We start from the raw sequence: 22,777 nt of genomic DNA on the forward strand, positions 1-22,777 counted from the left end.
GACCCACATTGGGTTTGGCTCTGACAGGGTGCCTGCTTGGGATTTTCTCTCTCTTTCTAAATAAACAAACTTAAAAAAAAAACTGGTCAGACAATAAAATGTTTGCAAGAATGCAGAGAAATTGAAATCCTCAAACATTGCTGATGAGAATGTGAAAAGATAGAGGAATCACTTTGTAAAATAGTTTGGTACCTCAAAAAAACCCCAAAAAACAGGGGTGCCTGGGTGGCTCAGTTAAGCATCTGATTTTGGCTCATGTCATGATCTTGCACGGTTTGTTAGTTTGAGACCCGTGTTGGGCTCTGTGCTGACAGCTCCGAGCCTGGAACGTGCTTCAGATTCTGTGTCTCCCTCTCTCTCTGCTCCTCCCCTGTCACTTTCTGTCTCTCTTTCTCTCAAGAGTAAAAAACAAAACAAAACAACAACAACAACAAAAAAACATTTAAAAAAAAAAAACGATCACCGCGCCTGGGTCACTCAATTGGTTAAGTGTCCAACTTCGGCTCAGGTCACAAGTTCATGGGTTCGAGCCCCACTTCCTGTTCTGTGGTGACAGCTCAGAGGCTCAGAGCCTGGAGCCTGCGTCGGATTCTATGTCTCCCTCTCTCTCTCTGCCCTTCCCTTGCTCCTGTTCTCTCTCAAAAATAGACATTAAAACAATTTTAAAAAATGAGGCGCCTGGGTAGCTCAGTCGGTTAAGCGTCCAGCTTCGGCTCAGGTCATGATCTCATGGTTTCTGAGTTCAAGCTTGGAGTCGGGCTCTGTGCTGACAGCTCAGAGCCTGGAGCCTGCTTTGAATTCTGTGTCTCTCCCTCTCTCTGCCCCTCTCCCGCTCACACTCTGTCTCTCAAAATAAATAAATAAATAAATAAATAAACAAACAAACAAACATAAAAAAAATTAAAAAATAATGATCAGTAAGGAAGAAAAGTACTTTGTTGACTTCCAGTTTTTAAAGTTATTTAGAATTTTCAGAATTAGAAAATAGCACTCCTTCTTGCCCTAACGAACTTTATTTTTACAAGAAGTACCAAATATTTAAATAATTGGTGTTTTTTGGTTTTTAGTCTACTTCAATCTGTAATGTGAAATGTAACCAAAGTCTCACTATTAATTGTATGAGACTAATTTCAAGAGCAATTTATAATAGCAAAAATTGAATAAAAATATTTTAAAGCAAGAGAGAATGAAATATTTCAAATGAATTTGTTTTTTTGTGTTAATTAAATGCAGAGGACTTAACTCATCTGTGTTGCCTCTAAAATTTTTAACCTGTTGTTTTTGTAGAACCAGCGAGCCTCAGTGAACATGATGGTTGGTGACTTGAGTTTGATATCACCTGAACTGAAAATGGGAAAGCCTGCTTCTCCAAGTTCTGACTTGTATGCTTATGGCTGCCTTTTATTATGGGTATGTAATTTTTTATTGTAATAGATTAGTTTCATATATATATGTATATATATATGTACAAACATATTTGTATGTACTTAAGTATATAAAGTGATAATTTTATAGTGGTTTTGCTCAACATATTGCTCTGGATGAAAAGCAGTGGTAGATTTTTAGAAGAAGAATTAGAAAAATTTAGTAGAAAATTGTTTTTTTCTTTTTTTTTTTATAGTTTTTTCAAAAACTATTCATATACTTCCTGTCACCTATTGTATACTTTCTACAATTTGCTTGATATATATTTTACATATTATGCTATTGTTTTACCTTTCTTTAAGACAATATTAACAGTGAAGATAATTTTGTCCTATATTAATCTGTAAGCAGTTCCTGCATATGTGGAAAGTAAATGTTAAATGAGCCTTGCGTAAGTGTTCCTGTTTTCATTATAAACCAAATAGCTGTTTTTTAATCCATGGCTTAAACCTATTCTTTCCTGTGAATTTTGAGGGATTGGTATTAACAAGGGAGGAATATCTGTTTTTACTTCTTTTTTTTGTTTTTCTTTTTTTATATTTTTCTGTTTTTATTTCTTTTGCTTAACATTGTTCTGGAGGTTCTAGCCCAGGGGTCAGCAAAATTTTCTATAAAGGGCCAGATGGTAAATATTTTAGGCTATGTGAGTCATACAGTCTCTGCTGCTCTATAAGGTAGCCATAAAATATGTAAATGAATGAATGGCTCTGTTGCAGTAAGTAAATAAGTAAAACCTTATATGGAATTGAAGTTTGAATTTCATATAATTTTAATGTGTCATGAAATAGTATTCTTTTTTTTTTTCAAGTTTATTTATTCATTTTTGAGAGAGAGAGAGCGAGTGAGCAGGGATTGGGGCAGAGAGAGAGACAGAGAGAGAGAATCCCAAGCAGGCTCTGCACTGCCAGCCTGGAGCCCGACATGGGGCTTGAACTCACGAACTGGGAGATCATGACCTGAGCTGAAATCAAGAGTTGGATGCTTAACTGACTGAGCCACCCAGGTGCCTCGAAATAGTATTCTTTTCTTTATTTTACTTTTTATTTTTATTTATTTATTTAAAAAAATTTTTTTTTCAACGTTTATTTATTTTTGGGACAGAGAGAGACAGAGCATGAACGGGGGAGGGGCAGAGAGAGAGGGAGACACAGAATCGGAAACAGGCTCCAGGCTCTGAGCCATCAGCCCAGAGCCTGACGCGGGGCTCGAACTCCCGGACCGCGAGATCGTGACATGGCTGAAGTCGGACGCTTAACTGACTGTGCCACCCAGGCGCCCCTTTATTTTACTTTTTAAATGTTTATTTAAAAACTGAGAATAAACTGAGGGTTGATGGGGGTGGGAGGGAAGGGAGGGTGGATGATGGGCACTGAGGAGGGCACCTGTTGGGATGAGCACTGGGTGTTGTATGTAAACCAATTTGACAATAAATTTCATATTAAAAAAAATAAATAAAATAAATATTTATTTTGAGAGGGAAAGAGCGTGAAGGCAGGGGAGGGGCAGAGAGAGAGAGAGAGAGAGAGAGGAGAGAGAGAATCTCAAGCAGGCTCTGTGTTGTCAGTGCAGAGCCTAATGTGGGTTTTTATCTCATGACTGTGAGATCATGACCTGAACTGAAATCGAGTTGGGTGCTTAACTAACTGAGCCACCCAGACACTCCTAATTTTCTATTAAACATTTAAAAATGTGAAAACCATTCTTGGCATGTAGGCTGTATAAGAAATAAGCAGTGGCATAAGTTTGGTGTGCAAGTGAGAGTTTGCTGATCCTAGTTTTAGCCAGTATAATAAGACTACAAAAACAAATAAAATGCATACAGTTTAAAAATGAAGAAGTAAAGCTGTTTTTATTCAAAAATAACATTGATTATGTACAGTCTTGAGGAATGTACTTAAGAGCTACTACGACTAACAAGTTTAGCAAGGTTGCAGGATGTAGTCATCATAATAATTAACTGTATTTCTCTATACTAGCAACCAACAATAGGAAATTGAAATTAAAATCATTTATATAGGTATCAAAAATACAGAGTTTTTAGGGATAAACATGACAAAAGATACGTAAGACCTATACCCTGAAAACTATGATATATTGTTGAGCAAAATTAAATAAGATGTAAATAAATGGAGAGTTGCATCATGGTCATGGACTGAAGACTCAATGTTGTGTGGATGTGAATTCTTTTTTTTTAATGTTTATTTTTGAGAGAGAGAGAGAGTGTATGTGTGTGGGAGAGGGGCAGAGAGAGAGGGAAACACAGAATCTGAAGCAGGCTCCAGGCTGAGCTGTCAGCACAGAGCCTGACGTGGGGCTTGAACTCATGGACTGTGAGATCATGACCTGAGCCAAAGTCGGACACTCAACTGACTGAGCCACCCAGGTACCCCTGGATGTGAATTCTTAAATAAGTCTATGGATTCAATACAATTTCAGCAAAAACGCTTCTAGGCCTTTTTTTTTTGAAAAATTGTTTTGATGTTTATATTTGAGAAAGAGAGACAGAGTATGAGCAGGGGAGAGGCAGAGAGAGGGAGACACAGAATCTGAAGCAGGCTCCAGGCTCTGAGCTGTCAGCAAAGAGCCCAGCTTGGCGCTCAAACTCACAAACCATGAGATCATGACCTGAGCCAAAGGTGGTGCTTAACTGACTTATAAAGTATTTTATATAAATTATACCTGGATGTCAATTACTGCCTCAGTGTATTTCTTCTTATTCTGTACTTCTCCGTCAGCCTAAAAATATGGTTAAGTCTGGTGTATCACAAAAACAAAACGGGTGCCTGGGTGGCTCAGTCAGTTAAGTGTTGGACTTCAGCTCAGGTGATGAACTTGCACTTTGTGAGTTGAAGCCCCATGTCAGGCTCTGTGCTGACAGCTCAAAGCCTGGAGCCTGCTTCAGATTCTGTGTCTCCCTCTCTCTCTGCCCCTCCCAGGCTCGTTCTCGCTTTCTCAGAAATAAACATTAAAAAATTTCAAAACAAACAATCCACAGTTATTTATTTATTTATTTATTTATTTTAATGTTTATTTTGAGAGAGAGGGAGAGAGCAAGCAGGGCAGCGGCAAAGAAAGACAGATACGAAGCCATCATGGTCATAGACTGAAGACTCGATGTTGTGTGGGTGTGTGAATTCTTTCTTTTTTTTTCTAATGTTTATTTTTGAGAGAGAGGGAGAGAGAGAGAGAGGAGGGAGGGAGTATGTTTGTGGGGGAGCGGCAGAGAGAGAGGGAGACACCGAATCTGAAGCAGGCTCCAGGCTTTGAGCTGTCAGTACAGAGCCCAACATGGGGCTTCAACTACCAAATGGTGAGATCATATGACCTGAGCTGAAATCGGCAGCTTAACCAACTGAGCCACCCAGGTGCCCCCACAGTAATTTCTTTACTCATTGTTTTCTGTGGCACATCTTCTGAGTTCCTTTTACCTTTGTGACTGGACATTTCTTTTACTCTTCTTTAATGCATGTTAAGTGTTAGTGCCCCCACCATTTTTCCTTACATTCTACTAAAATTTTCATTGTATAGCCTTTCCTTGGGTTTTCTTATTTACTCTCATAGTGTCTGGTACCGTTTATTTGTTAGAGCTCCCACATTTATGACAGTAACCCAGTTCTCTGGCCAGAGTTTCCAGTAGTGTGTACATTCCTGCTGCATAACTTCATCTTAATTTACTAGATACCTTATATTGTTCCAGAAAGGACACAAGGCAATTCATTCACAGAAGTACTTTAAAATAGAACAAGACATGATAAATTGAAAGTAGATAAGAAAGAAAAAGAGGGTGTGAACATAAAATCAAACCATGAATGAGAGTACTACCAAATATCCACCACAGAAACCTGTTTAGTACTGCTGATACACAATTCATGTGTTGCCATTCTTATAGCAGACACTGCAAAATGATCATGGTCATGTTCATTGGGCTCAGATATGACCTGAAAATAGCACTCAAAAGGAATAGTACTGATTGAAAAACAAGCCTTTTTTTCTATCCTTGATGAATACATTTTCTATGGATAAGCCACTATGATAGCTCTAATCTTTCTTCTAGCAATTATAAGAAAGGAAATCTAGTCTGTCATACAAACCATTATCCCTAAGATCAAAGTGGGCCAGTTAGGACAAGCACAACTATTAGTTTTTGTTTTGTTGTGGAAATTTTTATTCAGAAACAAAGAATCATGAAACTCTATACTCTTCAACCAGATTCAACTATTGTCAACATTTAATTACCAAGCTATTCTTAGGGATAAGACTAGAGGCCCTTATAAAGACAACATTTTACATTGCTAACCCTATGTCCCGAGTTACGTGATACTTAAAAAACAAAAATAGGTAACACTTATTGAGTGCTTACTATATATCAGTTACTTTGCATGTATTTATCCAACCTAATTCTTGCAGTGGCCTTATGTAGTAGACTCTGGGTCTGGAGTTCTCTCTTGTCCAGCAAGAGAGTGGCTGCAGGATTGAAATGAGAGAGAGGCTAATATCCAGGAGGAGACAAGGGGCTGAGTAAGGGTCCTTGCTCCATTTTTACTAGGATCAGAAGACTTATAAGCATGATGGGAATGCACAAAGAGACAATTAAACTGTGAACATTAACTCATAGGTGTGAGGGAAAGGGGGTTTTGAAGATATGTGGTATTAGGGGTTTTGGTCAATAAAAACATATTAGGGGTTTGGGTCAATAAAAAACAAAGTCCTGATGCCAGGCAGATGGTTGTTTACAGCAGGCATGAAGTACCCCATCTGTTTATCTTAGCTAGCCTAGGGGATAAGACAGAGCATGCTACATCAGGGTCAACAAGGCATCTATCTTTTGCTAATTAGCTCCACTCTGGGCAGCTTTGCCCTGCTGCTGTGTATAGCCCTGTTTAACTATTTACCTATTTTGGTCCCTCCTTCCTATGAAAGCAGCTTTCTGCTATTGTGCTAAAGTGGGGGGTGCTTCCTCCCTGAATACCTAATCTTGTTTACCCAGTCTTGGGTATTTTCATCCTGAGATTTCCTGTTCCTATACCTTTGTCCTATATTGGGGGCCTTTGTCCTGTTTACCTAATCTTGTTTATCTAATTTTGGATGCGTACATCCTGTGTCTTTCTATTTCTTTATGGCTTGTTGACCCATCGGTGCAAGCTCAGGGAATTCCTAAGCTTATTCCCCACAGCCTTATAAGTGAGGAAACTGAGGCAAAGAGAAATTAGATGATTTGTCTAGGATCCCATGGCTGCTAAGAGGTGGAACCAAGATTCAAACCCAGCCAGTCTGTCTCCAGAATGTGCACTGTTTACTACTATCCCATTTCACCCAACTTTCCCCCAATAGCCTTTTCCAGTCATCTGAGCCAACAACTTGTGTTCTTCTTTGATTCTTCCATCTCCCTCATTTTGCCTTCTAGTTAATCATGCCTTGGCATTTTTACCTGTTATGAATTCTCAAAATTTTCTAATTATCTCTTAGATCAGTGTGCTAGTTCATGCTAATAAGAGGCTAATTAGCTTCTTAGTAAGAGGCTTGTTAGAAGATAATCCTTTGTTAAATAACAAAATGTCAACTGAATAAATTTTAAAGATCTGTTAGCTTTATTAATCAATTCATGGATCTGGCAATATCCCATCTAGTAAGTAGAAGTGAGCTCCAAAGGACTATAGAAAAGGAAAGGTTTTTAAAGGTAAAGTGGAAGTAGAATAAAAGAAATCATTTGCAAAAAATCCATTGTTTTAGGCAAGATCATTCTCCTAAGGGGAACAAAGGGGATTTGTCAGTAAATTTCCTAGTGCTGACCAGGAAATTCCCATGTTGATTGGCTAGAGGTTACATTCCTGGGGGGAGGTTGCAACTGAAGTTAAGTTAGATATTAATAAGTCTTGGTTTACTGACTTGGGAGCTTAACTTGAGTGATACCATTTTTGGGCCTGTGGTTTTCTTTTTATTAACTTCTTATAATCTGCAATTTTCTTTGCTTTGATGCTGGATAGAATGTAGTTTTGAGGACTCAGGGTTCAGTCAGGAAAACGGAAGCCACACTTATTTTACTTCTAAAGAGTTTTAATACAGGAAATTGAAGCTTTTGTTGGAAGGTGTAGGATAACAGAGGTAAGGGAAATAGTAATCTATTTCAGCGTGTAGCACTTGAACCACATGGTTCTTAAGAGTTTGTCTGGACGCTGCTGGGAATCTCAGGAATCAGTGAGCAAACCTTACCTGCCGTTTCATTTTGTTTTATGTATGTTTTAACTTCCTTTGAGATTTCTTCTTGACCATGAATTATTTAGAACTGTGGTATTTAGTTTTCGTGTATTCAGACATTTTCTTACTGTATTTCTCTATTTCTACTTTGATTTAATAGTGGCCAAAGAGCGTAATCTATGTGATACCATCCTTGAACATTGGTTGAGGTTTGTTTTATTGCTAGGATATGGTCTATGTTGGTGAATATTTCTTGAGATCTTGAAAAAAATGTATTCTGTTATTGGGTGGAATTTACTATACATATGCATGTGAATTACATCTTGTTGGTTAATTATGTTCTTCATATCTTTTTATCCTTATTGTTTTTCCATCTAGTAGTTTCATCAGTTATTGAGAGAGCTGCTGAAGCCTGCAACTCTAATTTGAATTTGTGTATTTCTCCTTTCAACTTTACCATTTCTGCTTCCTATATCTTAAGATCTTATTGTTTGGTGTGTACATATTAGGATTGTAATGTCTTTCTGGTGTATTGATCCTTTTATCACTATGTAATATCCTTCTTTGTACTAATTTTCTCTACTCTGACATCTACTTTATCTTATAATTAATATGACCATCTCTTTGTTTTTAAAATTAATTTTGTGTGGTATTTTTTTTTTTACCATCCATTTATTTTAAAACTGTGTTGAATTTGAAGTCAATTTCTTGTAAATATGGTTGTACATACTATTGCATTGTGTTTTATATTTGCTAAGTCTTTGCTTTTTAATGGAGGTAGTAGACACTTACGGTGATTTAAGAAATATTTTTAAAACATGGGAATTTTCTAGTTAACACTAGGAAATTTTATTATTTTTTTAATTGAAATGCAGTTGACTTACAATATTATATTAGTTTCAGGTGTACAATATAATGATTCAGCATTTATATATACACATTATGAAGTGAATCTAGTTGCCATCTGTCACCATCTGCTGAATTATTACTAACCATATGCCCTATGTTTTCCATTGCATCCCAATGTCTTGTTTATTTTATAACTGAAAGTTTCTGTCTTTTAATCCCTGTCTCATCTTTTGTCCATCTCCCCCAAATTCCACCCCTTTAACAATCACCAGATTATTCTCTGTATCTATGCGTCTATTTTGTTTGTTTTTTAGATTCCACATTGAAGTGAAATCATATGGTATTTATCTTTCTCTGTCTGACTTTCCTTTAGTATAATACTCTCTAGGTCAATTTATGTTGTTGTAACACTTAAGGTGATTATTGATACTTTGGGGGTAAATCTATCATTTTATTATTTGTTTTGTTTTTTTCTTCTGTTTCTTATTTATTGATTTTTCTTGCCTTCCTTTGGGTTACTTGAATATTTTTTAAGAGTTGATCTTGATTTATTATGGTGTTTTTGAGTGTATTGCCTTCTATAGTTTTCTTAGTTGTTAGTATGGATGTTATATGTATGTGTCTTATTACATTCTACTGGTATCAGTGTTTCAACACTTTGAGTGAAGTGTAGAAGCCTTTTGTTTAGGTTCCTTTGCCCTCCTACTTTTAACCAGCATTGTCTTGAATGTGAGATAGTGTAATACAATCAGTCATTGTATATGATTTAGGAAACTTATGGTGAGAGGGATAGTCTTTGGTATTCCCTCATATTTCTGTTCTTTCCATTGTTATTCCTTCCTGATGCTCCAATATTCATTTTTCTTTTAAATGTTTAATTTATTGAGAGAGAGAGAGAGAGAGAGAATGAATGAATCCCAAGCAGGCTGTGCATCGCAGAGCGTGTTGCAGGACTCAGTTCCATGAACTGTGAGATCATGACCTGAGCCAAAACCAAGAGTTGGATGCTCAACCAACTGAGCCACCCAGGTGCTGCACCCTGTACTCTTTTCAAAATTTATTTCCTTTTTGGTTGAAGTGCTTCCTTTAGCCAGTCTTTAAAAGTATGTCTTCTGGTGACATATTCTTTTAGTTTTCCTTCATCGGAGAGCATTTTGATTTCACCCTTTTTCCTGATGGATAGTTTTGCTGGATATAGAATTTGTGGTTGAAAGTTCTTTTATCAGGTGAAAGATGTGCCACTTCCTTCTAGTTTCCATGGTTTCACATAAGAAATGCTCTGTTATTCAAATTGGTATTTCTCAGTAGGTAATGTTTTTCTTTGGGTGCTTTCAAGATTATTTTGTTTTGTTTTTAGTTTTCAGAAGTTTCATTAATTTGAGTTTATCCTATTTGAGTCACATTTTTTTTGTTTTTGTTTTTTTTATGTGGGGGCCTTAAGACACCCTGTCACTCTCACTCCTCCCGTCCCAGGGTCTCTAATCAGTTTATTTTCCTCTTTTGACCTTTTGGAGATCGCCTTTGGTTGTTATGTTATTTGAAACATAGTTTTACTTAATGGTGAGAAGCAGGAATAAACCAGAAGTCCTTTTGCTCATTAAAAAAAATGTTTATTTATTTTTGAGAGAGAGAGAGAGGAGGGAGGGAGGGAGGGAGGGAGGGAGGGAGAGAGAGAGAGAGAGAGAGAGAGAGAGAGAGAGAGAGAGAGAACAAGCAGGGGAGGGGCAGAGAGAGAGGAGGACAAAGGATCCATGCTTACAGCAGAGAGCCCAGTGTGGGGCCCAAACTGTGAACTGTGAAATCATGACCTGAGCCAAAGTTGGATGCTTAACTGACTGAGCCACCCAGGCACCCTGTCTTTTTGCTCATTTTTAAATTACAGTGTGTGGAACTTATTTGGGTATGGATTTAAATAAACTTTATATAAGTAAAGTAACTTATGATATTTATGAGATGAGTAAAAATTTGAAAACTAGGGGTGCCTGGCTGGCTCATTAGGTGTAACATGTAACTCTTGATTGGGGTTGTTAAGTTTGAGCCCCATGTTGGGTATAGAGATTACTCAAAAATAAAACCTTAAAAAAAATTGAAAATGATATTTTATACAGGCATATCTAGTTTCATTGTGCTTCACTTTATCGCATTTTGCAGATGCTGCATTTTTTACAAATTGAAAGTTTGTGGGAACCCTGTGTCAAGCATTTGTTGGTGCCGTTTTTCCAACAGCATTTGTCTCCGTAGTGTCTGTGTCACATTTTGGTGACTTTCATAATATTTAAGGCTTTTTGATTATTATTAAATTCATTATGGTGATCTGTGATCAGTGATTATGACTCACTGAAGCTTAGATGATGGTTAGCATTTTCTAACAGTAGGTATTTTTTAATTTATATATATATATATGTATATATATATATAGTTTTTCTTTTAGGCATAATGCTATTGTACACTTAATAAACTACAGTATGATATAAATGTAACTTTTATATGCACTGGGAAAGCAAAAGATTCATTTGACTTGCTTTATTGTGATATTTGATTTATTGCAGTGGTCTAGATCCAAACCCATAATATCTCTGAGGTATGCCTGTATTAAAGAATTACTAAAAAAAATTTACTGATTTTTAATGTGATAATATTGTGTCACAATAAAAGACTTTATCTTTTAGAAATATGTACTAAAATATTTACAGATGAAATTATGAGACATACAGGATTTACCTCAAAAATAATATATATGGGTTTGTGCATAGGGTAAAAGTGATCATTGGTTGATGGTTGTTGGTGCTGGGTGAAATACATAGGATTTGGAATACTTTGTGTATGAAAGAAATTCTCCATATGTAAGAGTTTTAAAAGTTTAACACGTATTTCTTGAATTATATAGGTTAAGTATTAGGGAAGAAAGAAACATGCTTAATTTATTTGTACTTAATGTATACAACCAACATGATATAAACTGCTGAGTTTTAATATATTTACTCAAAAGGTGATGAAGTATTGAAATTGCATGTAGTATATTCATCAAATCTGATTGATACTTGGGGAGCCCCAGGAACTGTTCAGTTATCTGTGAACAAGTAGTTATTAACATGAAAGTGTTTTTATTCTTTAAAAGCTAATGTGTGTCCTTTGAGTGAGCCCTTCTTTTTTCTGCAGAATCTGAAGAGTTCCAGATTTGACTGGGTTGTAAGGATTAATGTTTTGTTACATTGGGAATTTATTTGTTCTCATTTTCTTTAACAGCTTTTTGTTCAAAATCAGAAATTTGAGACAAATGAAGATGGAATCCCAAAAGTGGATCAGTTTCATTTGGTATGTGGTCTTTTTGTCATTTATTGGTTGGAAACATATGCTGTAGGTGTAGCAGTAATGTAAAATGTAAATATTTGAAAATGCCCTCTACTTTTTTGTAAGAATGCAAAACGGCATTCACAATAAAGAAATACTGAAAAAATTCAAATGCCTTGCTTACACCACTGCCAGAGAATTATTGCTAGAAAATACTGCTAGATTGTCCATTTTCCACACAAATTATATAAATAATATAAGTAATAATTAAAAATAGTCTTTATGGTATCTTTCAAGATCATATTATATTTTTTTAATTTTTTTTTTAACGTTTATTTATTTTTGAGACAGAGAGAGACAGAGCATGAACGGGGGAGGGTCAGAGAGAGAGGGAGACACAGAATCAGAAGCAGGCTCCAGGCTCTGAGCCATCAGCCCAGAGCCTGATGTGGGGCTGGAACTCACGGACCGTGAGATCGTGACCTGAGCCGAAGTCCGACGCTTAACCGACGGAGCCACCCGGGCGCCCCTAGATCATATTATATTAAAATTAATGTTTTACTACTTTTTATAAGTATCTAACTTTATCTTTTCTTTGTCATATGTTTGTCATTCATATTGCTTTGCCATTTATGCTGTATTCAGCCAACGTATTTTGAGTATCTATTTTACCCTGGGAATTGAACTAGATGCTAGATTACCAGGATTGCAGCCTTGAATAAATGGATAATTTAGAAATGTGAAGAAGTGAACAACCAAGATCCCTAAGAAGGGTACTAAGAAAGTACTTTGGAGAAAGATAATTCTTAATTCTGCTGAGAAAGGGAGAGGGAAGGGGTAGGTAGAAAATGCCACCCAAGTAATTTGAGGAGAATCTTCAACATTGAATTAGGAATTTACAAGAGGTAGAATGAGATGATGGTAGCTTAGGTAAAGATAATAACCTGCACTAAGACATTAAAATATTAAATTCTTTTGAAAGGGAATAGTCCAGTATGACTAGATATTAATAGGTTATAAATATGACAGTAAATGAGTTTATGGAGGTATGATAATCAAACTCTAAAAGTTCTTATGCCATTTTTAAAAAATTTACAGTTTATTTATTTTGAGAGAGAGAACAGAATGAGCACAAGCAGGGGAGGGGCAGAAAGAGAAGGGAGAAAGAGGATCCTAAGCAATCTCCATGCTCTCAGCACAGAGCCTGATATGGGGCTCAAATTCATGAGCTGTGAGATCATGACCTGAGCTGAAAAAATCAAGAGTTGGACGCTTAACTGACTGAGCCACCCAGGTGCACTTCTCATGTCATTAAAAAAATACTTATTTAAAATATTTTACAACTATTTTTATGACTTTATTTTATTAAAGAGAAGTTTTAGGTTTACAGCAAAATTGAGAGGAAGGTACACAGATTTCCCATATACCCCCTCCTCCCACATATACATAGTCAGTCCATTAACATCCCCCCACCAGAGTGGTCAATTTGTTATAGTTGATAACCTGCATTGACAAACCATTATCACCTAACGTCTGTAGTTTACATTAGGGTTCCCTCTGGCACTGTGTATCCCTGTGGGTTTGGACAAGTGTATAATGACATGTATTCACCATTATAGTGTCCTACAAAGTATTTACAATGCCCTAAAAATTCCCTGTGTTTTGCCTGCTCTAAACCCCTGGTACCATCAATCTTTTTACTGTCTCCAGGGTTTTGCTTCTTTTAAAATGTCATGTAGTTGGAATCATACAGTATGTAGCCTTTCCAGATTGGCTTTTTCCCACTTAGTAATATGCATTTAAGGTTCTTCCAGGTCTTTTCATGGCTTAATAGCTCATTTCTTGTTAGTGCTGAATGATACTCCATTTTCTGAATGTACCACAGTTTATTTACCTATTTACCTACTGAAGATCATTTGGGTTTTGTGTAGGTTTTAACAGTTATGAATAAATATCCATGTGCAGGTTTTGTGTGGACATAAATTTTCATTCCCTTGGGTCAGTACCAAGGAGCACAGTTGCTGGATTGTATGGTAAGAATGTTTAGTTTTGTTAGTGCCAAACTGTCTTCTAAGGTGGCTGTACCATTTTGCGTTACCATTCCTATTGCTCCACATCCTTGCTAGCATTTGGTATTGTTAGTATTCTAGATATATGGTGGTATCTTGTTTTTATTTTACATTTTTCTGAGACATGATCTGGAACATTTTTTTCATATGCTAATTTGCCATCTGTATATATCTTCTTTGGTGAGGTGTCGGGCAAGGTTTTTGGCCCATCTTAAGTCATGTTGTTTTCTTATTGTTGACTTTTAAGAAATCTTTGTATATTTTAAAACACAGTCCTTTATCAGAAATGTCTTTTGCAAATATTGTCTCATAATTTGTGGCTTGTCTTCTAATTTTCTTGACAGTGTCTTTTGCAGAGCAGAAATTTTTAATTTTAATTTTAACGAAATCCAGTATATCAGTTTCTTCTTTCATGGCATTTGGCCTTGTGTCTAGAAGTCATCGCCAAGCCCAACTTCATCAAGGTTTTCTCCTATGTTATGTATTGGGAGTTTTTAGTTTTGCCTTTCACATTTAGATCTGTAATCCGTTTTGGGTTAATTTTTTGTGAAGAGTGTAGGGTCTGTGTCTTGATTCATGTGGATGTCTAGTTTTAGTGCCATTTGTTGAAAAGACTGTCTTCATTATATTGCCTTTTCTATTTTGTCAGAGATTAGTTGACTATAATTAACAGGTCTGTTTTTATCCATTGATCTATTTGTTTATTCTTTAGCTGATACCACAAAGTCTTCTTGATTAGTGTAGCTTTATAGTAAGTCTTGAAGTTGGTAATGTCAGTCCTTCAACTTTGTTCTTCAATATTGTGTTAGCTATTCTGGGTCTTATTGCCTCTCCATGTAAGCTTCAGAATCAGTTTGTTCATATCCACAAAATAACTTTCTGGGAATTTGATTGAGATTGCATTGAATCTATAGATCAAGTTGGAGAGAATTGATACCTTGACAGTATTGAGTCTTCTTATCCATGAACATGGAATATCTCTCCATTTATTTAGTTCTTTAATTTCTTTCATCAGAGTTTTGTACTTTTCCTCATATAGATTTTATACCTTTTTTGTTAGATTTATATGTAAATATTTTTTTTCGTGTGCATTGTGTTTTTAAATTCAAATTCCACTTATTCATTGCTGTATATAGGAAAGTGATTGACCTTTGTATGTTAACTTTATATGTGACAACATTTCTATAGTCACTAGTTCTGGTGCTTTCAGATTTTCTAATACAGACAGTTATCTGTCTATGAACAATAACAGTTTTATTTCTTCCTTCCAGATAACATGATCTCATGCCATTTTGATCGTGTGGACTGCAGTGAAGGAACACATACAGTTTTATTTAACTCTGTAGTCCTTTAACTTATTTGACCATAGAAATATTGTATTTTGTAACATCTAATATCCCATGAAGTTAGCATTTAAAAAACAATCATTAGAAATGCTTACTAAGGAGCTTTCCACACTTCTTGGATAGTAGTAAAAAACATTGGAGACAATTTTTGGGAGACTATGAAATATTTTATTACACTTACTGGCTATAGTATAGAAATGGGATAACAAAGTTGATAATGTCTTACACTTTTAAAAAACCTATGATACAAATTTCTTGCCATTAGAAAAATACCCGTGCTGCTACGTTAGAGGTTACAGCTTCCCCCAAAGTGAACACTTGAAACTCCTCTTTTAGGCTTAATATAAAAATTACACTGCAACAAATTATCCTGAAATTTAGTGATTTAACACACATTTACTGTCCTATTGTTTGTGAGTCAGGAATCTGAGCATGGCTTCTTTGGGTTCTGTGCTTCAGGGTCTTTCACAGGCTGCAATCGAGTTATCTGCTAGGCTGTAGTAGTCATCTTTTTAAAAAAAATTTTTTTCTAACGTTTTATTTTTGAGACAGGGAGAGACAGAGCATGAACAGGGGAGGGTCAGAGAGAGGGAGACACAGAATCTGAAACAGGCTTCAGGCTCTGAGCTGTCAGCACAGAGCCTGACGCAGGGCTCGAACTCACGGACTGCGAGATCATGACCTGAGCCGAAGTCGGTCGCTTAACCGACTGAGCCGCCCAGGCACCCCTGTAGTAGTCATCTTAATGCTCAGCTGAGGAAGATCTACTTTTAAGCTCACATGATTGTTGATAGACTTCAGTTCCCCTCTAGTTGACCAGCAGTTGCCCTCAATTTTTGCCGTATTTCCATCATGGCAGCTTGTTTCATCAAAGTGTATGAGCAGAGAAAGTAGTAGACAGAGTCTGTTAGCTAGACTGAAGTCACAGTTTTTCATAACCAACTCACTAGGTCAATCCTACACTCAGCAGGAAGGGATTGTATAAGGACATGAATACCAGGAAGGAGAAATCATTGGGGAACATCTTAGAAGTTTGCCTACCGCAGGTTGTAATCCATTAGCTGTGTGCTAGGCACTCTGCTAGGTGTATACATAAAGAAGGGTGAATAAATAGAAGTCTTTATTTAATGTGGGTAGATACTTGTGGAAATCAAATTAGAAGAATACTTGGCTTGTGTAGTATTTGCTTGTGTGATCTGAGGCAGCTGTTAGTGCTGGGAATGGGGCTGTCTTTATTTATGTTTTGCAGTCACACATAGTTATCAAACAAATGAGGGAACTGTAGTCTAGACCTTATAGGGGCGATATCACAAGTGGAGAGAAATCATGGAATTATGTAACTGACAGAGGTATTAGAGGGTAATTAATTCACTAGTTTCTAGCCCTCAGAAGAATTTCTTCAGTAATAGATCCAACAGATGGCCTTCAGCCTCTGCTTAAGTTCAGAGCAGTTCATTCTCTGTTGTACAGCTCTTATGTTGATTTCAAGGTAGTTCCTTAATATATCGTATGTATGATAAAATATTCAAAAGTTACGAAAAGAAGCACATCTCTATCATTATGTACCTCAGCCATCCAGAAGCACCATTGTTATTGTGAATCTTCCCAGAAAAGTCTATGTATGTATCTGTCCTTTTAAAAATAGATTATTGTGGGGTGCCTCAGTGGTTCAGTCAGTTGAGCATCTGACTGTTGATTCTGGCTCACAGTTTGTGAGTTCGAGACCCATGTTGGGCTCTGTGCTGATGGCACAGAGTCCGCTTGGGATTCTCTCTATCCCTGTCTCTCTGCCCTTTTCCTGTTTGTACTCGCTCACTTTCTCTCAAGATAAATAAGCATTAAAAAAATAAAAATAGATTATTGTTTCATTAAGTTTTTAAAAAATTATATTTAATCTGTAGCTCAGTAAGGGCAGGGACTTTGTGTTGTGCATCATTGTATCCCTAGTGTCCATAGCAGTGTTTGAGGTATAGTAGGACCTTATTAAATATTTTTTGAATGAATGAATCTTTTCTATTGTGGTAAATGTTCTTCATCTGCCATTTTTTGGACTCACTTTTTCCTCTGTTTCCCCTCTGTATTTTTAATCTCTCTGGAATCCATTTTTGTATATATTCAGTAAGGTTCTAATTGTATCTTTTTATATGTGGATAGATAATTGACCCAGCACCATTTATTCAAGTGTCAGTCTGTCCCCACTGACGAATGATGCCACTCTGTTCTGTGCCAAATTTCCATGTACTCATGAATCCTGGGCTCTATTCTGTTCTTTGGCTTGTTTATTGATCCTTGTGCCAACACTATGCAGTTACATGGTAACTAGTGAGTTAATTATCCTCTAATACCTCTGTCAGTTACACAATAACAGTTAAGAGGCCGTTTCTTGTTTTGTCTTTTTCTTCTGCTTGTTTGTTTTGTTTCTTAAATTCCACACATGGGTGAAATCATATGGTATTTGTCTTTCTCTGACTGAGCATTTCTTATTTCACTTAGCATTATACTCTCTAGGTCCAACCATGTTGTTGCAAATGGCAGGATTTCATTCTTTTTTATGGCTGAATAATATTCGTGTTGTTATTGTGTGTGTGTGTGTGTGTGTGTGTGTCTGTGTACGTACCTACATTTTCTATATCTATTGATCTATGGGTAGACACTTGGGCTGCTTCCATAATTTACACCACATCTTCTTCATCTGTTGATGTACACTTAGGTTGTTTCTATATCTTGGCTATTATAAAATAATACTGCAGTGAACATCTTTTTGGGTTAGTGTTTTTAGTTTTGGGCTATTATAGTTCTGGGCTATTATAAAATAATACTGCAGCGTATATCTTTTTGGGTTAGTGTTTTTGTTTTCTTCAAATAAATACCCAGAAGTGGAATTTCTGGATCATATAGTAGTTCTATTTAAAATTTTTTTTGGAACCTCCATACTGTTTTCCACAGTGTCTGTACCAGCTTACCTTCCCAGCAATGTTTTTTTATTTTTTTTTATTAGAAAAATTTCTTTTAATGTTTATTTATTTTTGAGAGACAGAGTCAGAGTGGTAGTAGGAGAGGGACAGAGAGAGAGGGAGATACAGAATCTGAAACAGGCTCCAGGCTCTGAGTCGTTAGCACAGAGCCTGATGTGGGACTCAAACCCATGAACCGTGAGATCACGGACCTGACCTGAAGTTGGACACTCAACCGACTGAGACACCCAGGTTCCCCCCACCCAGAAATAATTCTTCAAGGTCATGTTTTAGTTTCCTAATTTTCTCAAATATATTTATATATATGTATTTTTTCTGATCAAGATCTCAGCAAGATCAACTTGTATTTGGTTAATATATCTATTAAATTTCCTGTGATCTGTAAAGTTTCCTCACACCCACATCCTTTTCTACATGCCATTTATTTGGTGAAGAAACTTTAATTTCACATTTTGGAATTGATTGATTACATCTTTATGGTATTCATATTTCCCCTTTCTCCAGTTAAAAAAAAAAAAAACTTGTAGATATGGAGACATAGTTAATTCAGATTCAGTTAAAAAAATTTTTTTTTAACATTTATTCATTTTTTGAGAGTAAGGGAGACAGAGCGTGAGTGGGGGAGGGGCAGAGAGAGAGGCAGACATAGAATCTGTAGCAGGCTCCAGGCTCTGAGCTGTCAGCACAGGGCCTGACACAGGGGGGACTGCGAGATCATGACCTGAGCTGAACTCGGACGCTTAATTGATTGAGCCACCCAGGCGCCCCTCAGATTCAGTTTTTACACCAAGTATGTATTATAGGTGGTGCTTTCCACATCTGTTGTATCATGTGAGGGGTGTCATAAGGTGTCAGGTGTCATAGTAAGAGTTATCAATGGATTCAGCCTAATCTATGCATTAATTAATTTTTCCATTTACTGCCTAATAGTTTTAGCATTGATGATTGTAGTATAGATATTTTGTTTTATTGAAGAATGGTGATTTTTCAGTTCTGTTACTGCATCTGTGTTTATTAATTGGAATCCTTCTGTAAAAATAAACTTTGTCTCACCAGATATTGGGTTACCCTAAATTTTACTTCATTCAGTAATTTCAGGGAAAGCAATTTTAACAATAGTGAGTTGGTGTCTTTGTATCCTCCAGAAGACATCAGTCAGATTTCAAAATTTTGTTTTAAATATTTTAAAATCGTAATAGATTTAAACATAGTTTCATGTGTCTCATTTAATTTTAAGTCAATTTTTTGCTCACGTCCCATTTTTTGGAGAATGTTATTTAAGATGCATCCTGTGACTTTTGTCACAGATCTGTCTTTTATAAATTGATTTTTGCATGATACTATGTACCTAATTATCTTCTACAATCCTTATCTAATAACTGGATCGGCCAATTTTCCAAGGAATCCTGAATCCTTTTAGTTGGAAATTTGGAGACAAAGATATGGGTTTAAAGGTTGCTCATTGTTATTGGATCTTTTCAAAAGGCAGTGCATATTTTTTTTTAGAAAAATAAAAATGAGGGTGCCTGACTCGGTTGAGTGTCTGACTTTGGCTTCAGGTCATGATCTCATAGTTTGTGAGTTCGAGCCCCACATTGGGCTCTGACAGCCCAGAGCCTGCTTTGGATCCTCTGTCTCATCCACTTCTGTCCTCCCCACCAGTAAATAAACATCAAAAAAATTAAAAAAAAAAAAAAAGTAAAAATGAATACATTGTATAAGTTTTTCCAAGTCAAATTCAAGATTATAGACATTTTACTTAAATTTAAATCTCCTCTTCCTTTTACACTAATTATCTTAATATTTATGATATTAGCAGTTACATAATAGCTTTATTCTACAACAAATGTAATAGTTTAGTAATAACAATGATATTATTAGAAATACTTAAGGTTCTTGAATATAGTTTTTAACATTTCTTGGTAGGTTTTTCTATTTGTTCTTAGGATAAATCTCATTAGAATTTTATCCCACTAAGATCATAAAGTCAAAATACATGTCTTAAAGTTACTTGAATTATTTTCTATATGATTATGTCATCAGATACATAATTAATTTTGGTTTTGATTTTTTAAAACATTTATTTATTTATTTATTTGTTTGTTTGTTTATTTATTTATTTAATTTTATTTTTGAGAGGGAGAGAGAGAACCAGCAGAGGAAGGGCAAAGAGAAGGGGGGACAGAGGATCTGAAGAGGGCTCTGTGCTTACAGCAGAGAGACGGATGCAGGGCTCAAATTTGTGAACCAAACCATGAGATCATGACCTGAGCTGAAGTTGGATCTTAACTGACTGAGCTACTCAGGTGCCCCTAAGTTTGAGTTTTAGAGAGATGGTTTTTGTATTTGTTCTTTAATTGTGTTTTAAGATTTAGTGAAATTTAGTAATCTATGAGAGGGAAAAGCTTAAGGAAGAATTTTTTGTTTGTCATTATTTTCGGGAGTTGAGTAGTTTTTTCCTAGTACTTATATAATTTTGTTTTTTACATTTAGATTTTTGATACATTTGGAATTATCCTTTGGTGTGAGGAATAGATCTGATCTTTTTCCATGGGGTATCCCTTTGTCCCAATGCCTTTTATTAAAAAGTTATATCCTCCCTTCAAATACCATTGTTTTGCATACTAAAATTTCATTTGTGCTGGAGTTTATTTTTAGTTTTTCTAATTTGTTTCATTGGTTTGTTTTTTTCATATTTCAGTGTTATATTCTTTTAATTAACAGATTTTTACCTTTTAATACTTGGGAGGGCTAATTTCTTCCTCATTGCTATTTTTTTATTAGAGCTTTCGTGTCCCTTTTTGCTTATTGTTTTTCTAAAAGATCTTTACAGTTAACTAAGTCTAGTTCCAAAAAAAATGATTATATTTTTTTAGAATCGTATAAGGTTTATAAATTAACTTAGGGAAAATTGACACATTTGTGATGCGAGTCTTTTTCCAAAATCCTGATATGATTTTCTACTTATTTTAAATCTACTTTTGTGGTTTTCACAAGCATGTGCTAATTTTTTCTCATTTAGATTTTGTAATTTTTAGTTGTTTATATCTGTTGAAGGTTCTGTCTTTAAATATTTTAAAAAACATTCTGTAGAGTGCAATGTGGGCATTGTCAATCATAAATTTAGCGGGTGTTCACTGAATATCTGCTATATCCCTACCACTGTGCTAGGGGATGTGTTGGGGATGAAGTGATATACTAAAATTTCTGATCTTGAGGATCTCAGAGTCTAATGAGGACAGTAGCAATAAATAGGTGATTTTTATTCAGTGTGAAATATGTTCTGTTAGGAGTCATCATAGAGAGGAAAAAAAGACATACCCAGATGCTTTGTCAGGTGGAAATAATGGAAGAGCAGTTTTATAGTGTTGTTTAAATTGATAATACAAATAACTTTGAAATAGTGATACCTAATAAATTCTGGCTCCCATGATGATGATGATATAAAAATTGAAAAAAAAATGAGAATGATGACAATGGTGGTGGTGGTTGAAGAGTTCCTAGAGGTGATAACCTCAAAACTGAAACCAGAGACAGTTGATCAGTAAAGGAGATTACCCTTCCAGACAGAGCTTCAGTGTAATAATTTCATAGTGTCAAACTCTGACCAGTGCCCTAAAAAAGGAAAAGGAATAGTCTTAAAATACTCTTTTTTGGAATTTCACTTGTTTTTGAGATATTTCAGCTGTGATTCTCTTTCCTATTACAGTTTTTCCTTGTAATTCAATGCCATTGTTTTATTATAGGAATAATAATTCCTTTCCAATAAAAATTAATTGAATTTTGTAGAAATCGTAAAAAATCTAAATAGGAAAAATTGATTTTAGCTTTGTGTTATTGATTAAAAGTATTTTTGAATTGGATCCTCCTTCCTTATAGAGGTTTGTCTTTTTGTTTTGATTTTACTTTTGTTTTGTAACCTGTCTTTTTCCTTGCAGGATGGTAATGTCAAATCCCTCCTCTATAGCTTGATCTATTGTAGAAGTTCAATGACTGCTGAGCAGGTTTGGAATGCTGAATGTTTCTTGGTGCCAAAGGGGAAATCACCTCCAAACCCAGAAAAAGATACTGAATATACCCAATATAAAGAGGAAGAAGAATTAAAGACGGAGAACTTGAATAAATATAAGGAAAAGACAAGAAATGGTGAAGCCAACTTTGATTGATAGATTAGTATTTTTTTGTTGTTGCAGATGTTCCTTTTAAAACTGTTTAGTTAAATAAACAGAAAAAATCTGGAAGTGTTCTGGAGCTAGTTAGGTTGTGTCTAGTATTCCAGTTGTGAAAAATAAAAGATATTTGGCTATACAAAAAATTGTATACTTTGAAATTTCATTTAACTGGAGTTGTTATGGAAGGATTTTTTGTCTGTGGTTACTTTTTGAAATTGCATAATTAGACTATGATACTTACAGTAGAAAAGTTATTAGATTTTTGGACAAATCATATGCAGATTTTCAGTTATATGAGCCAGCTAATGGTGAAAGGTGATACATTCAACAAATGATAATTGGTTTTGTACTCAGTTCTGGAGATATAAAGGTGATTAAAACATTGTCTGTACACTTATAAAGCACACAGTCTATTGAGAAAGTCAGAGATACAAATGAATCTTCATCATACAATG

At 35.5% G+C, this 22,777-nt stretch overlaps 1 protein-coding gene across 5 annotated transcripts in view; it reads left to right on the top strand.

Annotated features, from left to right (window-relative positions):
- Nucleotides 1–22,465, top strand: part of STK31 (serine/threonine kinase 31) — a 75,727-nt gene extending 53,262 nt beyond the window's left edge. For all 5 annotated transcript variants that reach the window (XM_045052508.1, XM_045052510.1, XM_006929245.5 and 2 more), the window contains 3 exons: nt 1,288–1,410; nt 11,716–11,784; nt 22,089–22,465. In XM_045052508.1, coding sequence (XP_044908443.1) covers nt 1,288–1,410; nt 11,716–11,784; nt 22,089–22,316 — 420 coding nt within the window. In that variant the 3' untranslated portion in view covers nt 22,317–22,465. The remainder of the gene's footprint in view (nt 1–1,287; nt 1,411–11,715; nt 11,785–22,088) is intronic.
- The last annotated feature ends 312 nt before the right edge of the window (nt 22,466–22,777 follow it).

Source organism: Felis catus, chromosome A2 (genome assembly GCF_018350175.1).
Source record: "Felis catus isolate Fca126 chromosome A2, F.catus_Fca126_mat1.0, whole genome shotgun sequence".
NCBI classification, from domain to species: Eukaryota; Metazoa; Chordata; class Mammalia; order Carnivora; family Felidae; genus Felis; species Felis catus.